The sequence below is a fragment of the Cataglyphis hispanica genome, chromosome 17, assembly GCF_021464435.1.
Source record: "Cataglyphis hispanica isolate Lineage 1 chromosome 17, ULB_Chis1_1.0, whole genome shotgun sequence".
Classification (NCBI taxonomy): domain Eukaryota; kingdom Metazoa; phylum Arthropoda; class Insecta; order Hymenoptera; family Formicidae; genus Cataglyphis; species Cataglyphis hispanica.
In genome coordinates, this window is record NC_065970.1 from 3,214,845 (window position 1) to 3,228,269 (window position 13,425).

The 13,425-nt window shown below is 34.9% G+C and overlaps 3 protein-coding genes across 9 annotated transcripts in view; 2 read left to right on the forward strand and 1 right to left on the reverse strand.

Annotated features, from left to right (window-relative positions):
• Positions 1-168: 168 nt before the first annotated feature.
• On the forward strand, positions 169-9,679 carry LOC126855833 (serine/arginine repetitive matrix protein 1-like). 6 transcript variants are annotated; one of them, XM_050603831.1, is made up of 17 exons: positions 169-238; positions 330-427; positions 861-950; positions 1,109-1,231; positions 2,955-3,125; positions 3,741-3,904; positions 3,993-4,184; positions 4,275-5,084; positions 5,568-5,705; positions 5,786-6,295; positions 6,494-6,716; positions 6,967-7,055; positions 7,148-7,383; positions 7,459-7,620; positions 7,729-8,219; positions 8,291-8,407; positions 9,421-9,679. In XM_050603831.1, the coding sequence occupies exons 2-17, from the start codon at positions 416-418 to the stop codon at positions 9,433-9,435; spliced, it is 3,543 nt and encodes a 1,180-aa protein (XP_050459788.1). In that variant the 5' UTR covers positions 169-238; positions 330-415; the 3' UTR covers positions 9,436-9,679. The 6 variants fall into 6 exon arrangements, with proteins under 6 accessions (XP_050459788.1, XP_050459789.1, XP_050459786.1 ...); XM_050603832.1 differs by lacking the exon at positions 9,421-9,679 and adding an exon at positions 9,187-9,313; XM_050603829.1 differs by lacking the exon at positions 9,421-9,679 and having other exon boundaries at positions 8,291-8,547.
• Positions 9,229-10,952, reverse strand: LOC126855851 (uncharacterized). The gene is made up of 6 exons (XM_050603868.1): positions 10,676-10,952; positions 10,482-10,599; positions 10,066-10,363; positions 9,909-10,009; positions 9,605-9,841; positions 9,229-9,522 (listed from the first exon to the last, which is right to left on the reverse strand). Exons 1-6 carry the CDS (start codon positions 10,801-10,803, stop codon positions 9,403-9,405), a joined length of 1,002 nt encoding a protein of 333 aa, XP_050459825.1. The 5' UTR covers positions 10,804-10,952; the 3' UTR covers positions 9,229-9,402.
• A 308-nt stretch (positions 10,953-11,260) lies between these two features.
• The window catches only part of LOC126855830 (four and a half LIM domains protein 2), a 108,276-nt gene continuing 106,111 nt past the window's right edge, over positions 11,261-13,425 (forward strand). The window contains exon 1 of one of the 2 annotated variants that reach the window (XM_050603821.1): positions 11,261-11,304. In XM_050603821.1, the coding sequence (XP_050459778.1) occupies positions 11,276-11,304 (29 nt within the window). In that variant the 5' untranslated portion in view covers positions 11,261-11,275. Of the gene's footprint in view, positions 11,305-12,018; positions 12,106-13,425 lie in introns of those variants that run through there. The other variant, XM_050603815.1, reaches the window with a different exon arrangement.

A 13,425-nucleotide genomic window follows, 5' to 3' on the forward strand; every position in this document is an offset into this window, starting at 1 on the left:
ATTTTTCTTAATCTTCGAAAATAATATTTTCTGAAATTTTAAGTTTTTAAGTTTTATTTCGTAATACCAAGCATCCCCATGAATATCTCTTGTTTCTGGTTTTAGATCTATCGGAATATATCCTATAGTATTTGTGCATCATGGCCGTTGCGCGCGCAACTTCTCTTGCGTGTTCTAACGGCACGGCCGCCATATTAGTGTGGACTGCATCGTTTCCGCGTCCGTGTATGGTTCTTAGGTATCTTATTCGTAAATGCGCTCATCGAACTTTTGTGCCGATCGCTGGAGAATAGTGTTTTTGACCATTTCAATTTAATTTCTTATCACAGAGAGAAAAACTTTCGATTGGCACTCCACCGACTAGGTACAACCCGTCTCTTTGCGGAGTTCCGGGCTCGTGCTGCACGTTGCCAAGATGATGTACACAGTAAGTGAAACAGCATTAGTATCTTACATTATTTTCTTACATAATCTTCGATGAAATTTTCTTTTTTCCCCTCAATAATTTCAATTCAAGTCATTAGCAATTTTCATTTTAATGACTAAAAATAGACTTCTGTACAAAGTAGCTTATCATGCAAATGAATGATAAAACGTTATTTTTTTATTTTTTTCATTTAACTTTGAAAAGAGAAACGTAACATCAATAAATTATCAATTTGAACATTGGACAGGAAAATTGGAAGTTTGCCAGAAATCAAATCATGGTCACCTTCTATATTCTTGCTAAGAAATAATCAACTGATTTGTCAACCAAGAATATTTTTAGACAATGATAATTTACAACTTTTAATTTAATTTATTTTTTATATGGAATTTTTTATTATCTTTCATTCTCTTGTCTATATTTTTATTTTTAGGGGACAACTGCTTCGCAGGATACAAGATTCAGCGACAAGGAAAAGAAGCTTCTTAAGCAAATGAAATTTGGAGATTCATTAACACAGAAAGTAATTAATATATTTTTTTTATTAAAAAAAATGTTATACTCTCTGAAAATGTTTATATCTGTTATACATTTACTGTAATCTAAATAGTCTATAAATGTTATTGATTTATAGTATTTAAAATTATGAGATACTATAAAGGTTTAATGTGTTTATCATAGGTGGATATGAGCAAAGTAAAACTTGATGTTATTAAACCATGGATCACAACAAAGATTACGCAGATTCTTGGAATGGAAGACGATGTTGTGGTAGAGTTTGTGTATAATCAGCTTGAGGAGAAGGTAAGAGATATATTGCATTTAATCAAGCAAAATTTGATTAGGAATAGATTTTTATCATTAAATGCAACTAGCTTATGAAAAAGCAAAAAATGTCAATATAATGCGTTCACTTGGCTTTTTCCCCTCATCATTATAGGAAACCGTTAAATATACATTATTTCAGCACGATGTTTTTGTACAAATTGCAAGCATTCATTATCCAAACTTTACATGACATGCTGAGTTTGGATAACACAAGCAATGAGGCAGATGTTATCTTCTATTTTACTTGCCACATTGTTTTTTTCTTTTTTTTTTTGTTTGATTTCCATAAATTTCATCGTCCTTCAGTATTCCTCGTTTTTAATCAATCCATATATTCCCTTCCAAGCATATCCTCTTTCGACAAAAGAAAGAAAGAAAGAAAGAAAGAAAAAAAAAAAACAGAAAAATTGATCTGTAGCTGATCCTGTCATATCAAACTATATAAAGTCAATCTTTATCATATATGTTTGAATTCCCCGTTAGTATAAGTAGAGACCGTTGGTGGGGCTCAACCCTTTTGTCCAAATGGCATTCGGATGTGCTCCTCTCTACATCCGATTGGCTGCCTTTCTATCAGCCGTCAGCCCTAATGTCAGCTGTGGTGGCAGTTGGTATCTCAACGTCACCTTAGAACCGCCGCAAATCTTCAACTTCAGCAGCTACGTCATCACTGCAACTACTACAGGTCAACGTCATCCATGTCGTCGACTCACCAGCGATGATTCTTTCGTCACATCATGTTCCTGATTCCTGCTTCTCGCATCCCTTTCCGGAGCCGCACGCGAGCCGTCTTGCCGTGCAGTGTCGACCGTCATCGCTGCAAAGGACATCACTTCTGTTTGTCCAGTTACCTCGACCGAGGTAGTTCATCGCCGTGAGCTACGGGATTTCGAAAGCTTTACAGCTTTCGAGGATCACCCAACGATCTTCAGTTTCCTGATGGTGTCATCCCTCTCCTGATGGCATTTTGGGACTTTTGGAAGCTTCATCTCGTGCCGCGAGCTACAGTTTCTTCGTTGGAATCACCGATGTCGAAGTCCGAAAAGGTGAAATCGAGCGCCACTGCTTACTTAACATCGGACCTCGGTTCGCAAAGGACTTCGATTTTCTTCCGGACATACTGTCGGTCACGTATCGGCATGATTCAGGCGAAAACAGCGCCCGGTGGTATCCCTACACATGATGTTTGACTCTTTGTCACTGTCACAGGTTGGTGAAAAGGTGATCCTTTTATACGACATTATCTCTACAATTTTCAGGCGGATAATTTTCGCCGGATATTCGAGATATATACTTTTCTCTCGTTTCAGCACATACACACATACGCACCATAATGGTGTAAATATTAAGATTAATGAAGAATGATGAGGTATTGATCTATTTTGTGCTACTTGCGCTATTTAATCCATCATAATTCTTTTTTCTCCTCCAGCATGTAACTTTTTTAATACAGGTACAAAAGAATCAGCGGCATTAATAAGGTGGTAAGGCACACTTAGACTAAATAATAAATATCTGCTTTTTCGAGGGGGAAAAGCAGTTTAGATAACAGAATAGGAATACAAGAATTTTTTGACAAATCTTAATCAAAATTTAATGCAGTATATATTATTTTTTATTATTAAATTTTGTTTAGATGTACTATTTTTTGTTGGTCTTGCGTATAGAGAATTAAATTTGTTTGCTATATATTTTACAGTTTCCCGATCCCCGAAAAATGCAGATCAACCTCACAGGTTTCCTGAACGGCAGGAATGCCCGTGCTTTCATGGGTGAATTATGGGACCTTCTAGTCTCTGCTCAAGAAAGTGTTACGGGTATTCCCGAGGCTTTCTTGCAACAAAAAAAAGATCAGATTAAAAAGCGTTTGGTAATTATCAATTGTTATTTTTTTAAACTTGTATTCGTAAACATATTAAATATGGCTATTTGATGGTTAAATATATATTTAATATTGTGATTTTGTGTAATAATATTGTATATAATTTTTACTTACTAAATATTTAACAAACGCACTTATATGTGACGCATTTACATGATAAATTTTACTATATTGTTATTGTTGTTAAGTATATATCAAAATTACTATACATTAGCCATGTTTAATATTTGCATATTGCATTATGTATAACTTTAAAGGCCATGGAACATAAAAAGCATAAATAGTAAGCAAATTGATATTTTTGATTATGTCTTACAATCAATCCATGAGAATATTTGACTAGTCAATTTGCATATATTTTATTTTGATTTAGTATATCTATATACGTATTCCAAGACATTGATATATATTTGTATAAGTATTTCATGAAGTTTTCTAAAAGATAAATAAACAATTGAATTACTATATTTTGACATTCAGAGAAATGTTCAATTGAATGTAATGGATGACATCAATTTCAGTTTAGTTATATTTAGTTGTGAAAAAAACAATATTTTGTGTAAATAACGAAGGCTTACATTATGTTGTAATATATCAAATTAGGAAGAACAAGAGAAGCTTCAAGCATCGTTGGCGGAGAAAGAAAAAGAGAAGGAACGCGAAAAGGAAAAAGATGATGCGGAGAGTAAAGTGAAAAAGGACGAGAAGGATAGCAGCTCATCGAAGGAGCGTAGAAGGGATCGAAGTAGGGATCGTGATAGAGACAGGTACTACTACCATTGAGGAAAATATAGCTTTCAAAAATTATATATTATTATATTTATATATTTTTTGTATTTTACATTTTTTACATAGAAAAAGGAGCAGATCGCGGGATCGACACAGAGATCGCGATCGATCGAGTCGAAAAAGAAGATCCATTTCAAGATCACCAAGTAAAAATTCATTGAAAGATAACGGGAAAGACATGTCTGACGCTAAGATTGAACGTAAAGACTCGCCTCAACCGGAAAATGCCATACCCTTGATGCCAGTTAAAACTAAACCGTAAGCAATATAAATAATATTTACATATGATATTTACATATGATTGGAATACACTATCGACAAACAAATCAAAATTTTATATATTTGCAGGGAAGCCGCAGAAGCAATATCGAGATTACAAGCCAAATTAATGAGCATTGCCGATGGAAAGAAGAGAAATAATCGCACGCCTTCGCCAGAATCGCTGGATAAATCAGTAAGGAAATCGCGATCTATATCTAAATCGCCGGTGAATCGTTCAAAGAAATCCAAATCCAAATCACCTAGCCGGGATTCGAAGCGTCGGTCACGATCGCCTGCTTCGAAATCGAGACGGTCCCGTTCTAAGTCAAGATCCCGAAGATCTCGCTCTAAATCTAGAAGAATCAAGTCGCGCTCGCAAGATCGCATCAAGTCAAAGCGAAGTAAATCCAAATCGAGATCACGATCGCGATCGCGATCTAAGAAATCGCGATCCAAGAGTGATGATAGGAGCAAGTCAAGGAAATCGAGATCTGACTCGAGTGACTCAAAATCTTCCAAGTCTCGCTCGAAGTCTCCAGATAAACGAAAAGATAATGGGGATTCTAACAGAAAACGTGACGGTACTACGAGCAGCAGTTCAGAATCTGAAGAAGAAAAAGATGCGAAAGATAAGAACGACTTTGAGATACGAAAGAAGAAGGATGGCGTGCAAGCTAAGAGATCTTACCGAAAAACCAACAAGGATGACAGCGGTAGCGATAGCGATTCCAGTCGAGAGAGAAAGTCAGCTCCCAAGAGAAGAAGCCCTTCGCCACGTAAGGATAGAGGTCGATCCAAGGATAGGGACAGAAATAGATCACGGGATAGATCGCGAGATAGGTCCCGAGATAGATCACGAGATAGATCACGTGATAGATCACGAGACAGAAACCGAAGGTAAGATTTACAAATTATATATAAAAAGTTGTCTAAGAAATATATTTATAAGTTCGAGATATATTGATGATATATTGCGCGCTGCTAACTGAAATTTGGATTTCAATATGGCTTTTTAAAATTAAAACGTTTAAATTATAACGATTAAATTCTTAAATTGATGATAATCTACTTTATTTTATTTGAAGAGATACTTCTCTCTCTTTCTTCTAAGTTTCTTAGAGAAGTCAAAGAAAGATTCTTCACTTTTCGAGCAAGTGTCGGAGTATAGTCAACTACTTTTTGCATAGAAAGCGGTTGAATGAGAATTGATATTTAAAGCTTTTTAGCAAAAAAAAAAAAAAGTAAATACAATATTGGCTATTGAATAGAGAATTTTTGAAATTCCGAAAAGTTTTCTATTTGAGGGCTAATCGTGTAATATTGTATTTGTGTTTTTTGTTGGAGACCTTTTTCAATTTATAAATTATCGATATTCTTTAGGAGATCATTAGATCGAGATCGCGACAGGAGACGGGAACGAGAACGTGAAAGGGAGAGAGAAAGAGATAGATTGGATCGATACAGCGGCAGCCGCGGCATGCGGCCACCTTCTGTACGCAGACCGCTTAATAGGCGTAGGTTAGTATATTATTATTATTATCTTTTCCTTTACATTAAACAAATCTTTTACATATCGTGTGTATGAAAAATTGTTCTAGCAGCCCTCCGCGAAGAAGTCCGACAAGATATCGTCGTAGGTCACCGAGCCCCGAAGATCGGCGTCGCAGGAGATCATCGTTGGATCGTCGAAGGCGATCATCAGAGAGACGAGACAGACGTCGGTCGCCCGATCGCCGTGGCAGCCGTCGTCATTCGCCGGACGGACGGGATCGATCGAGCAGGTACGATAGATCTTCCTCGCGCGACAGATCAAGTAGGCGGGAGCGCTCCAGAGAACGACGGGATAAGGATCGTCGATCTAGATCCAAAGATCGTAGATCGAGATCTAAGGATCAGAGGTCATCGGTGGATCGTTCGAGAGATGGGAAGCGGTCTCCAGATCGTTCGAAGGAGATCAAGGATAAGGCAAGGGACAGGAAAGTGGATGAGAAAACTAAAAGACCGTCTGATACAGGATCGCGAAAAGAATTGCGAAACGGCCGGTCTAAATCGAGTAGCTCGGAAAGTAGCGAGAGTAGTTCCTCTAGCAATGAGGACGAGTCACTTAGGTGAGTGAAATTTTCACTTTGAACACGATACTTGGTTTTACGGAATCTGGTGGATGATAATAATAATAATAATAAATCTGCGGATATGCGTGTATATGTATAGTACAGATATTGTGTGTGATGTATTTGTTTTTCATTCATTGAGTAACTTTTTACAGATTATGCTTGTATATGTGTATGTATATTCTATGTCTGCAGAAAATCGATTGAACGTAAAGCGTCTCAGGAGAAGCGAGAAAGAGAACGTGAACACGCAGATGATTCTAAGAAAAAAGAAAAGGAGAAAACAATGAAGGAGGAACAACCTAAGCGGCCGGAAAAGGAGATCAAAAAGATAGAACCTGTTGCCGCGAAAAAATCGGAACCTAGTGTTTCTCCTAAGAAACTTCAAGCTGCTTCTCTTCCTATTACTAGACACAGGGTAAGTTTAATAAATTCTACATTAATCATCAAGTAAAATATCATAATATGTATACATCTATAAAAAAATATATAATATTCGTTTCTGTACAATATATTTTTATATAATAATTATTTTTTAAATATATATCATTATTATATGTGTTAACATATATTATAAAATATATATATATATATATATATATATATATATATATATATATATATATAAGGATAAATTCTTTTATAAGACATTTTTTTCATTTTTCCAGTTTTCAAAGAGCTTATCGCGTACACCCTCGCCGTTTAAGAAGACCGAAGACATCGTCGCAGCAGCAATTAAAATTAAACAAACTATTAAGTATGTCGCAAAATATTTATTTCATGAATAATATTTTTGATGTGCTACATGTATTATCGATGCTATAATTATTTGACATTTCCTATTTTTAGGGAAGATATCAAGGACGAATCACCGAAAATTGGAGAAACAAATTTCGCCGCTGGAGATTCTTTCCCTCTAAAAAAAGATGAGAAATCTTTGAAAACGACAAAATTAATAGTAGAAGATAGAAAGTCTGCTCAAAAACCACTAGAATCTTCATCTAAGAAATCTACAGAAATGACTAAAAAAACGAAGAGAGAAAAGCGTGATGGTTCCACGGACAGTGAAGATAGTGATGGCGAAAGTAAAATATACCTTTTAATTAACTTTACGTGTAATAAATATCAATGTTCCGTTTTTTAATATATTTATTTTACAGGCAAGAGAAAACCGAGAAAGCTAGAAAAACCGAAGAAATCGAGAAAAACATCGACGGATGAAGATAAATCTGACAAAAGCAAAGCTGGATCTAGTTCAGATTCTGAAGATGACAAAAAGCATTCAGATAAAAATAAAAAAGTTAGAGACACTAATCGAACCGGTAAGTTGTTTTTTCTTTTCTTTAAATTGGTGTGAAAAAACAATTATATAGAATAAAAAATATTAATACGATTTATATAAACCTAATTTTAACATTTTTTTACGATAGATTCGACGGATGATCGCAACAAAGATAGAAAGGATAGTAGAAAACGCGAAATTGCCGATAGTGATTCGCGAAAGCGTTCAAGAAAGGAGATAGAGGAAGAATTGAAAAAATCAAAAAGATCACGAAGAGATTCTTCTTCGGGTGAGGAAGAGCAAAAATCTAAAAGAAGCAGAAACGAAGATGATAGATCTAGATCTCGAAAATCGAAGAAAGATTCGAGTTCCGATGAAGAACCTAAAAAAATAAAAAAAAGGAGAGATACTTCATCAGAGGAGGAAAAATCTAGATCACGAAAATCCAGAAAGGATTCAACGAGTGAAGATGAATCTAAATCAAAATCAAAGAAATCCAAACGAGATTCCAGCTCAGAGGATGACGATCTCGGAGATAAGGATACGAAAAAGAAAAGGAAAGTTGACGATAGCTCTGATGATGAGAAAGTGAAAAAGAAGCGTAAGAAAAAGGCAAAAACTAGCACCAGCGAATCGGAGGTAAATTTTATGAAGACAACAATGTGTTTTCTTTAAATATTTTTATATTATTGAATCCTGATATTTTTTAGGAAAGTGAAGTAGAAGAGAAAAAGAAGAAGAAGGAGAAAAAGCACAAGAAACACAAAAAGCATAAGAAGCATAGAAAGCATAAGAAGAAGAAGGTTGCGGAATCAGATGAATCTGATGTAAGTGAAGGTAATACTGAAGAACTGGAAAAGAAACTTCGAGAGAAAGCACTTAAAAGTATGAAAAAGGGGCATAGTATTGAACGAAGTGATTGAGTATAATGTGTGATGTGTCATAAATATATCTCTGTATCGCAAAACATTCTAATTTTATTATAAATATGATAACTTCCGTTTCATATCAACATACAAATGATTATTTCTATATGTATTATGTATATATATATATATATATATATATATATATATATATATATATACATAATATACTATATATACAATATATAGTTCACTCAATCTCTTCGGAACAAAATCAAATGATATTCGTGAAGAGATCGTGAAATCATTTTCATATGAGGACATTCGAGAAAAATATGATTGATATTTTCTAGTTTTTACAATCCTCATATTCACAAAGATTATGATTATCTTGTAATAGTAAACACAGTGTACTTATTCATGCTGATACAGATACTTTTAAGTTAATGTAACGTAAAGACTCAATTTTTTTTTCTTTTTATTGAGAATCTGACGTAAATAATATCAGTTATACATCACTTCAGTTCCTAAGCATGTTTTAAAAAAAGAGTAGGGCTTGTATACAGATTGATTTGTGTTTATTTGTATAAAGTTTAGCGTTAATGCAATGTTTAGAAAATACAATAAATAGCATATCGAATGATGTTATGGCACACAACTCATGCAAGAACTATTAAAAACCTACTTTGCAGAAACCTCAGAATATGTCCCCGAATGATATAGTCATTTCTATTTTACAGTGACTCCTAATTTCTTCTAGACATCAGAATCGCCATACAGAATTTACAGAATGCAATGTATTTTATTTAATAACTTACATATTCTTTAGTACACTGGAAAAGAAAATACAAAATAACTCACAAATAATCTGCATATTGCTCACAAATCTCTTCCAGCTCTTGATATCCTTCTTTTATATAAACTATTTATTAAAGATTACATTTATATAAGTAGATTTATAAATATTTCAACAGAGATTCTATGTCTGACAAACAATTTAAATAGTTATTCACTGGACCTAGATTGATGAGATCACCGGTTAATGATACAGTATCAACTTTTGCAACTAAAAGTTCCTAAAACATAATAACAATTTTATAAAGAATTGCAATAAAATATTGTATATCTTGAGAATTAAGTTATTAAGACATGATTTACCTGTTGGAAATCTTTCTGTACATTAATATCAATGAAAAAATACTTTTCGCCAATACATAATCTCGTTTTACCCGACTTTAAAATTTCGAGTTTGCCTAATAGACCGCTGTTTAAGCTATTCAAACCATGAGACTCACTTTTTGCTTTATTGTCATTTTCATTATAAGTATTAGAGTCATCTGATCCTTTGGACTTTGATCCTTCATTAGATTCTACATTTTGCCAACATTCTGGAAACTATGATTCAATTTTTAAACTAAGCAGTAATTACATCGATAATTGGTTGCAAGAGAATATACCTTACCTGCATTAATACGTAAGGATTAGTCTTGTTTTCAATTATTTGAGGAATGGTAACTTTCTCTTTATTTTGCTCGCTTAAAACTTCTTTCTTTATATTTATAACTGTGAAAGAGAGATGTAAGAACTTGATGAAATTACAGGAAAAATTATCTTCTTACCTTCACCATTTTCTGAGATGATTGGTTTCTCGTCAATTTCTTCGACACAAAATTCTTTTATAATCCTTGGCAGTGAAATAGGATCCAACTTATCATCAGGATTTGCATCATCATCAAGATCATTATTTAATAGCTTTTTCAATTTTTCTTCTTCTTCTGTGTTAGTGATAAATTTATTCGTATCTAGCTTTGATTTTTCTAGATACTTTTCAGTACTTCTACTACTGCTGGAATCATAGGATCTTCCACTAACAGTAGGTGCTGTTTTGGCTATTCCTTCTGACCATACACCAGCAGACTAAAATATATATATATATATATATATATATATATATATATATATATATATATGTTGAAACATTATCATGATTTATGCTACAAATTATTGCTGAACATTTAGTATATATTGGACATACTTGTATTATATTTGTTTTATTTCTTCCATGCCTGCTATCTCCTCTTCCTCGTCCTCGTCCTCTTCCGCGATCTATGTCATTTGGTTTTGTAGGCTCAACCTTAACTGTTGTCGCTTCGCTGAAAAAGGAATTTATCTTTAGCATTTATAATACATGTCGTAAAACAATCTATTACTTAATATATAGGTACCTACTCTTTTTTCTTGTTCCTCTGCACATTAACATTTGGTATATATATTTTTTTGGGCTTTTCACTTCCACTTAATGACAGATCTCGTGGGTTTCGGAAGGATGTTAGTCTCTGCGTACTCCTGCCTGGCATTTTTATATTTTATCGCTACTCGATGCTATTTGATGTATACACGTGATTGACAGTTCTTAACCTCAATACGACTTCGTAACCGCGAGAAAATATCAACCAAATTGTCGCGTGGAGTTGGAGTAGAGAATTGGGTGAAGTGCGTTGCGAGATATCGATAGTTTCGTTACAACGACAATCGCAGCGCCATCATTCGATAGATTTCGAATCGTAGCCATTTCTACGCGTACGGATCTCGGAGTCGCTGGTCTCTCTCTCGAGTGTTGAAAAAAGTGAGTTTTTGCGTCGAAAAAATTATCACGAATTGTAAAATATTGTGTGTGTCATAATTGTGAAATATCGGATATCCGTCGTAACCTTGAACGTTGCATAAGTGTCACAGATATCTTGACTTCGGGATATCACTCTGTGCATCCGCAACCGATCAACGTCATCTTCGCAGTATCTCAAGTCATAATCTTACATCGAAAGCATAATGTGTATATCAACGTCGCACGAACTGAGGTATGTGTTTTAATTAACTGGCATCAATCATGATTTTCAATAATATTTCAATAATAATAAACGAGCATCCGCTTTTTTCTGATCGCGCGCACATCTACGAAATATTATTGATAATCATACAAAGGATCTTAATTAAATCACAATTATTTTATTTTTTACAATTCTCAATTAATACTAATTCACTAAGAATAGTCTTAGCTTTCATTAATCTGATATCTGAAAAATATATGTTCCATTTTTGAAATCTCTCTCTTTCTCTCTCTCTCTCTCTCTCTCTCTCTCTTTCTGAAGATTATTTATTACCAAAAAGGCGTTACATTATTTCTATCAAAATTTTTCTCACAGAAATGCTGAATCGAAGAAGAATTAAAGTTAAATTAACCGACGAGATAATATTAAATAGTGCTGTATAATAAGCATCAGATAAGCGGTATCGTGGCGCGGAAATCTGTACAAGAGACGGCGGGCTTCGGTGGCGCGGACGACGAGCGACGTTTTCAGGACGACTAGTAGCATAGTGACATGGGCAGGAGGAGAGCATAGCCGGTGTGGATGAGGTCATCGTATGATTTTTTAGCTGCGCCGCGCACGCCGGCAGTCGCGACGCGGAGCGCCCGAACGCCGGCCGCTGCTGCTGCTGCTGCTGCTGCACGCGTTCCCGCTGCCGCCACACGCGAGCGAGCGGTGGTGATCCTGTTGGCGAGGGAGAAAGAAAGAGAGAGTCAGGACATGCCACGTGCCACGGCGCCGTGCATGTCAGGCCGTGCCCGCGAGTGCACCCAGATCGTCCTCCAGCAGGAGGTGAAATCGCCCTGATATTCGTTTACCTTTTCGCTCTGTTCTATTTTTTTCCCTCCATTTGCACGATCGCGAAGGGAAACATCGCCGAATCCTATAGGGTTCCACATCGGAGTGAATCTCTGAGAGTTATTTATAATTGAAGTTTTTATAATTGAGGATCCTGCACAGCGAGTATTAATTAACCCGCGATCTTGATTGATAATGTGAGAAAGGGTCCACTTAAGACGAAAGGGAAATTTGATTTATCTTCTTTTTTTTTTTTAATATGCAAGATGTTTGTTTTAATTGATACCATGGGAAAGTGAGTGAAGTATGTCATGGTGTTTTGTAAAAATAATTCGCAAATTACGCGTGTTAATTACTTGTTAATATAGATTTAAATTTTGCCAAGAAACGAGTCACTTATATCTGATTTAGCCAATTATAGAATTATTTTTATTTTGGATTATTTCATTCCTTCACAAGTACTTTCTCTTTCTCTATTTTTATAATTTATCATTGCTTTTGCAAGAAATATACTTTGACAAAGAGTTATGTCTTTAGAGATATTATATTTATACTTTTCGACAAATATATAATTTGCGAAGGCTTTCTTCGTAGTGACAGTTTCTTCTATAATTTCATATGATTATTTTCACAATGCACAGCTGTTGCGTAGAGTTATAGGTCGTCGCGCATAATAATCATATTCGCGTTACGATACGTGTCAGAAACTGGGAGTCAAAACCGGTACAATTTCAGTGAGTTTATGTTTCTATCGAGATATGAAAGTAATCTCTATATTTATCCGCAAATATTGGCATAAGATACATTTTTCCTGTCTTATCTACACACATTTTCTTATCTTATTTTATATAACATCAAATTTATATTTATAGTATCAAAATATCATTACATACGTAATTCATAAATTATAATACACATATATTAATCAACGATCAGCCTCTATTCGTTACTGTTCATATCGACACAGAATTCAATATCAGTCTTTCTCTCATTTAGAGCATCGCGCGACATTCCGAACTCTCGTCGAAATTGCGGTAGCTCGTATTCGTAAATATGTGATATTGCAATAGTGACGAATTGATTTTAAAGCACCGTTTCCGTTTCTCCAGCCGTAGAAGAGCGGATTTAAAGTTCGGTTGGCCGCAGCGTTCTTAAACCTGTTCTGTACTCCCCCTCAGACATCGGATACATCGACAAGTTTTCGAGCAGCCGATGCATCTGAAAGAGCGTCTTCCTGAAAATCTTTCGCGCGCGCGCGCCGGGAATCTATCCTTTCGGAATTCTTAATTTTTTTATATTTTTGAAAGATTGATC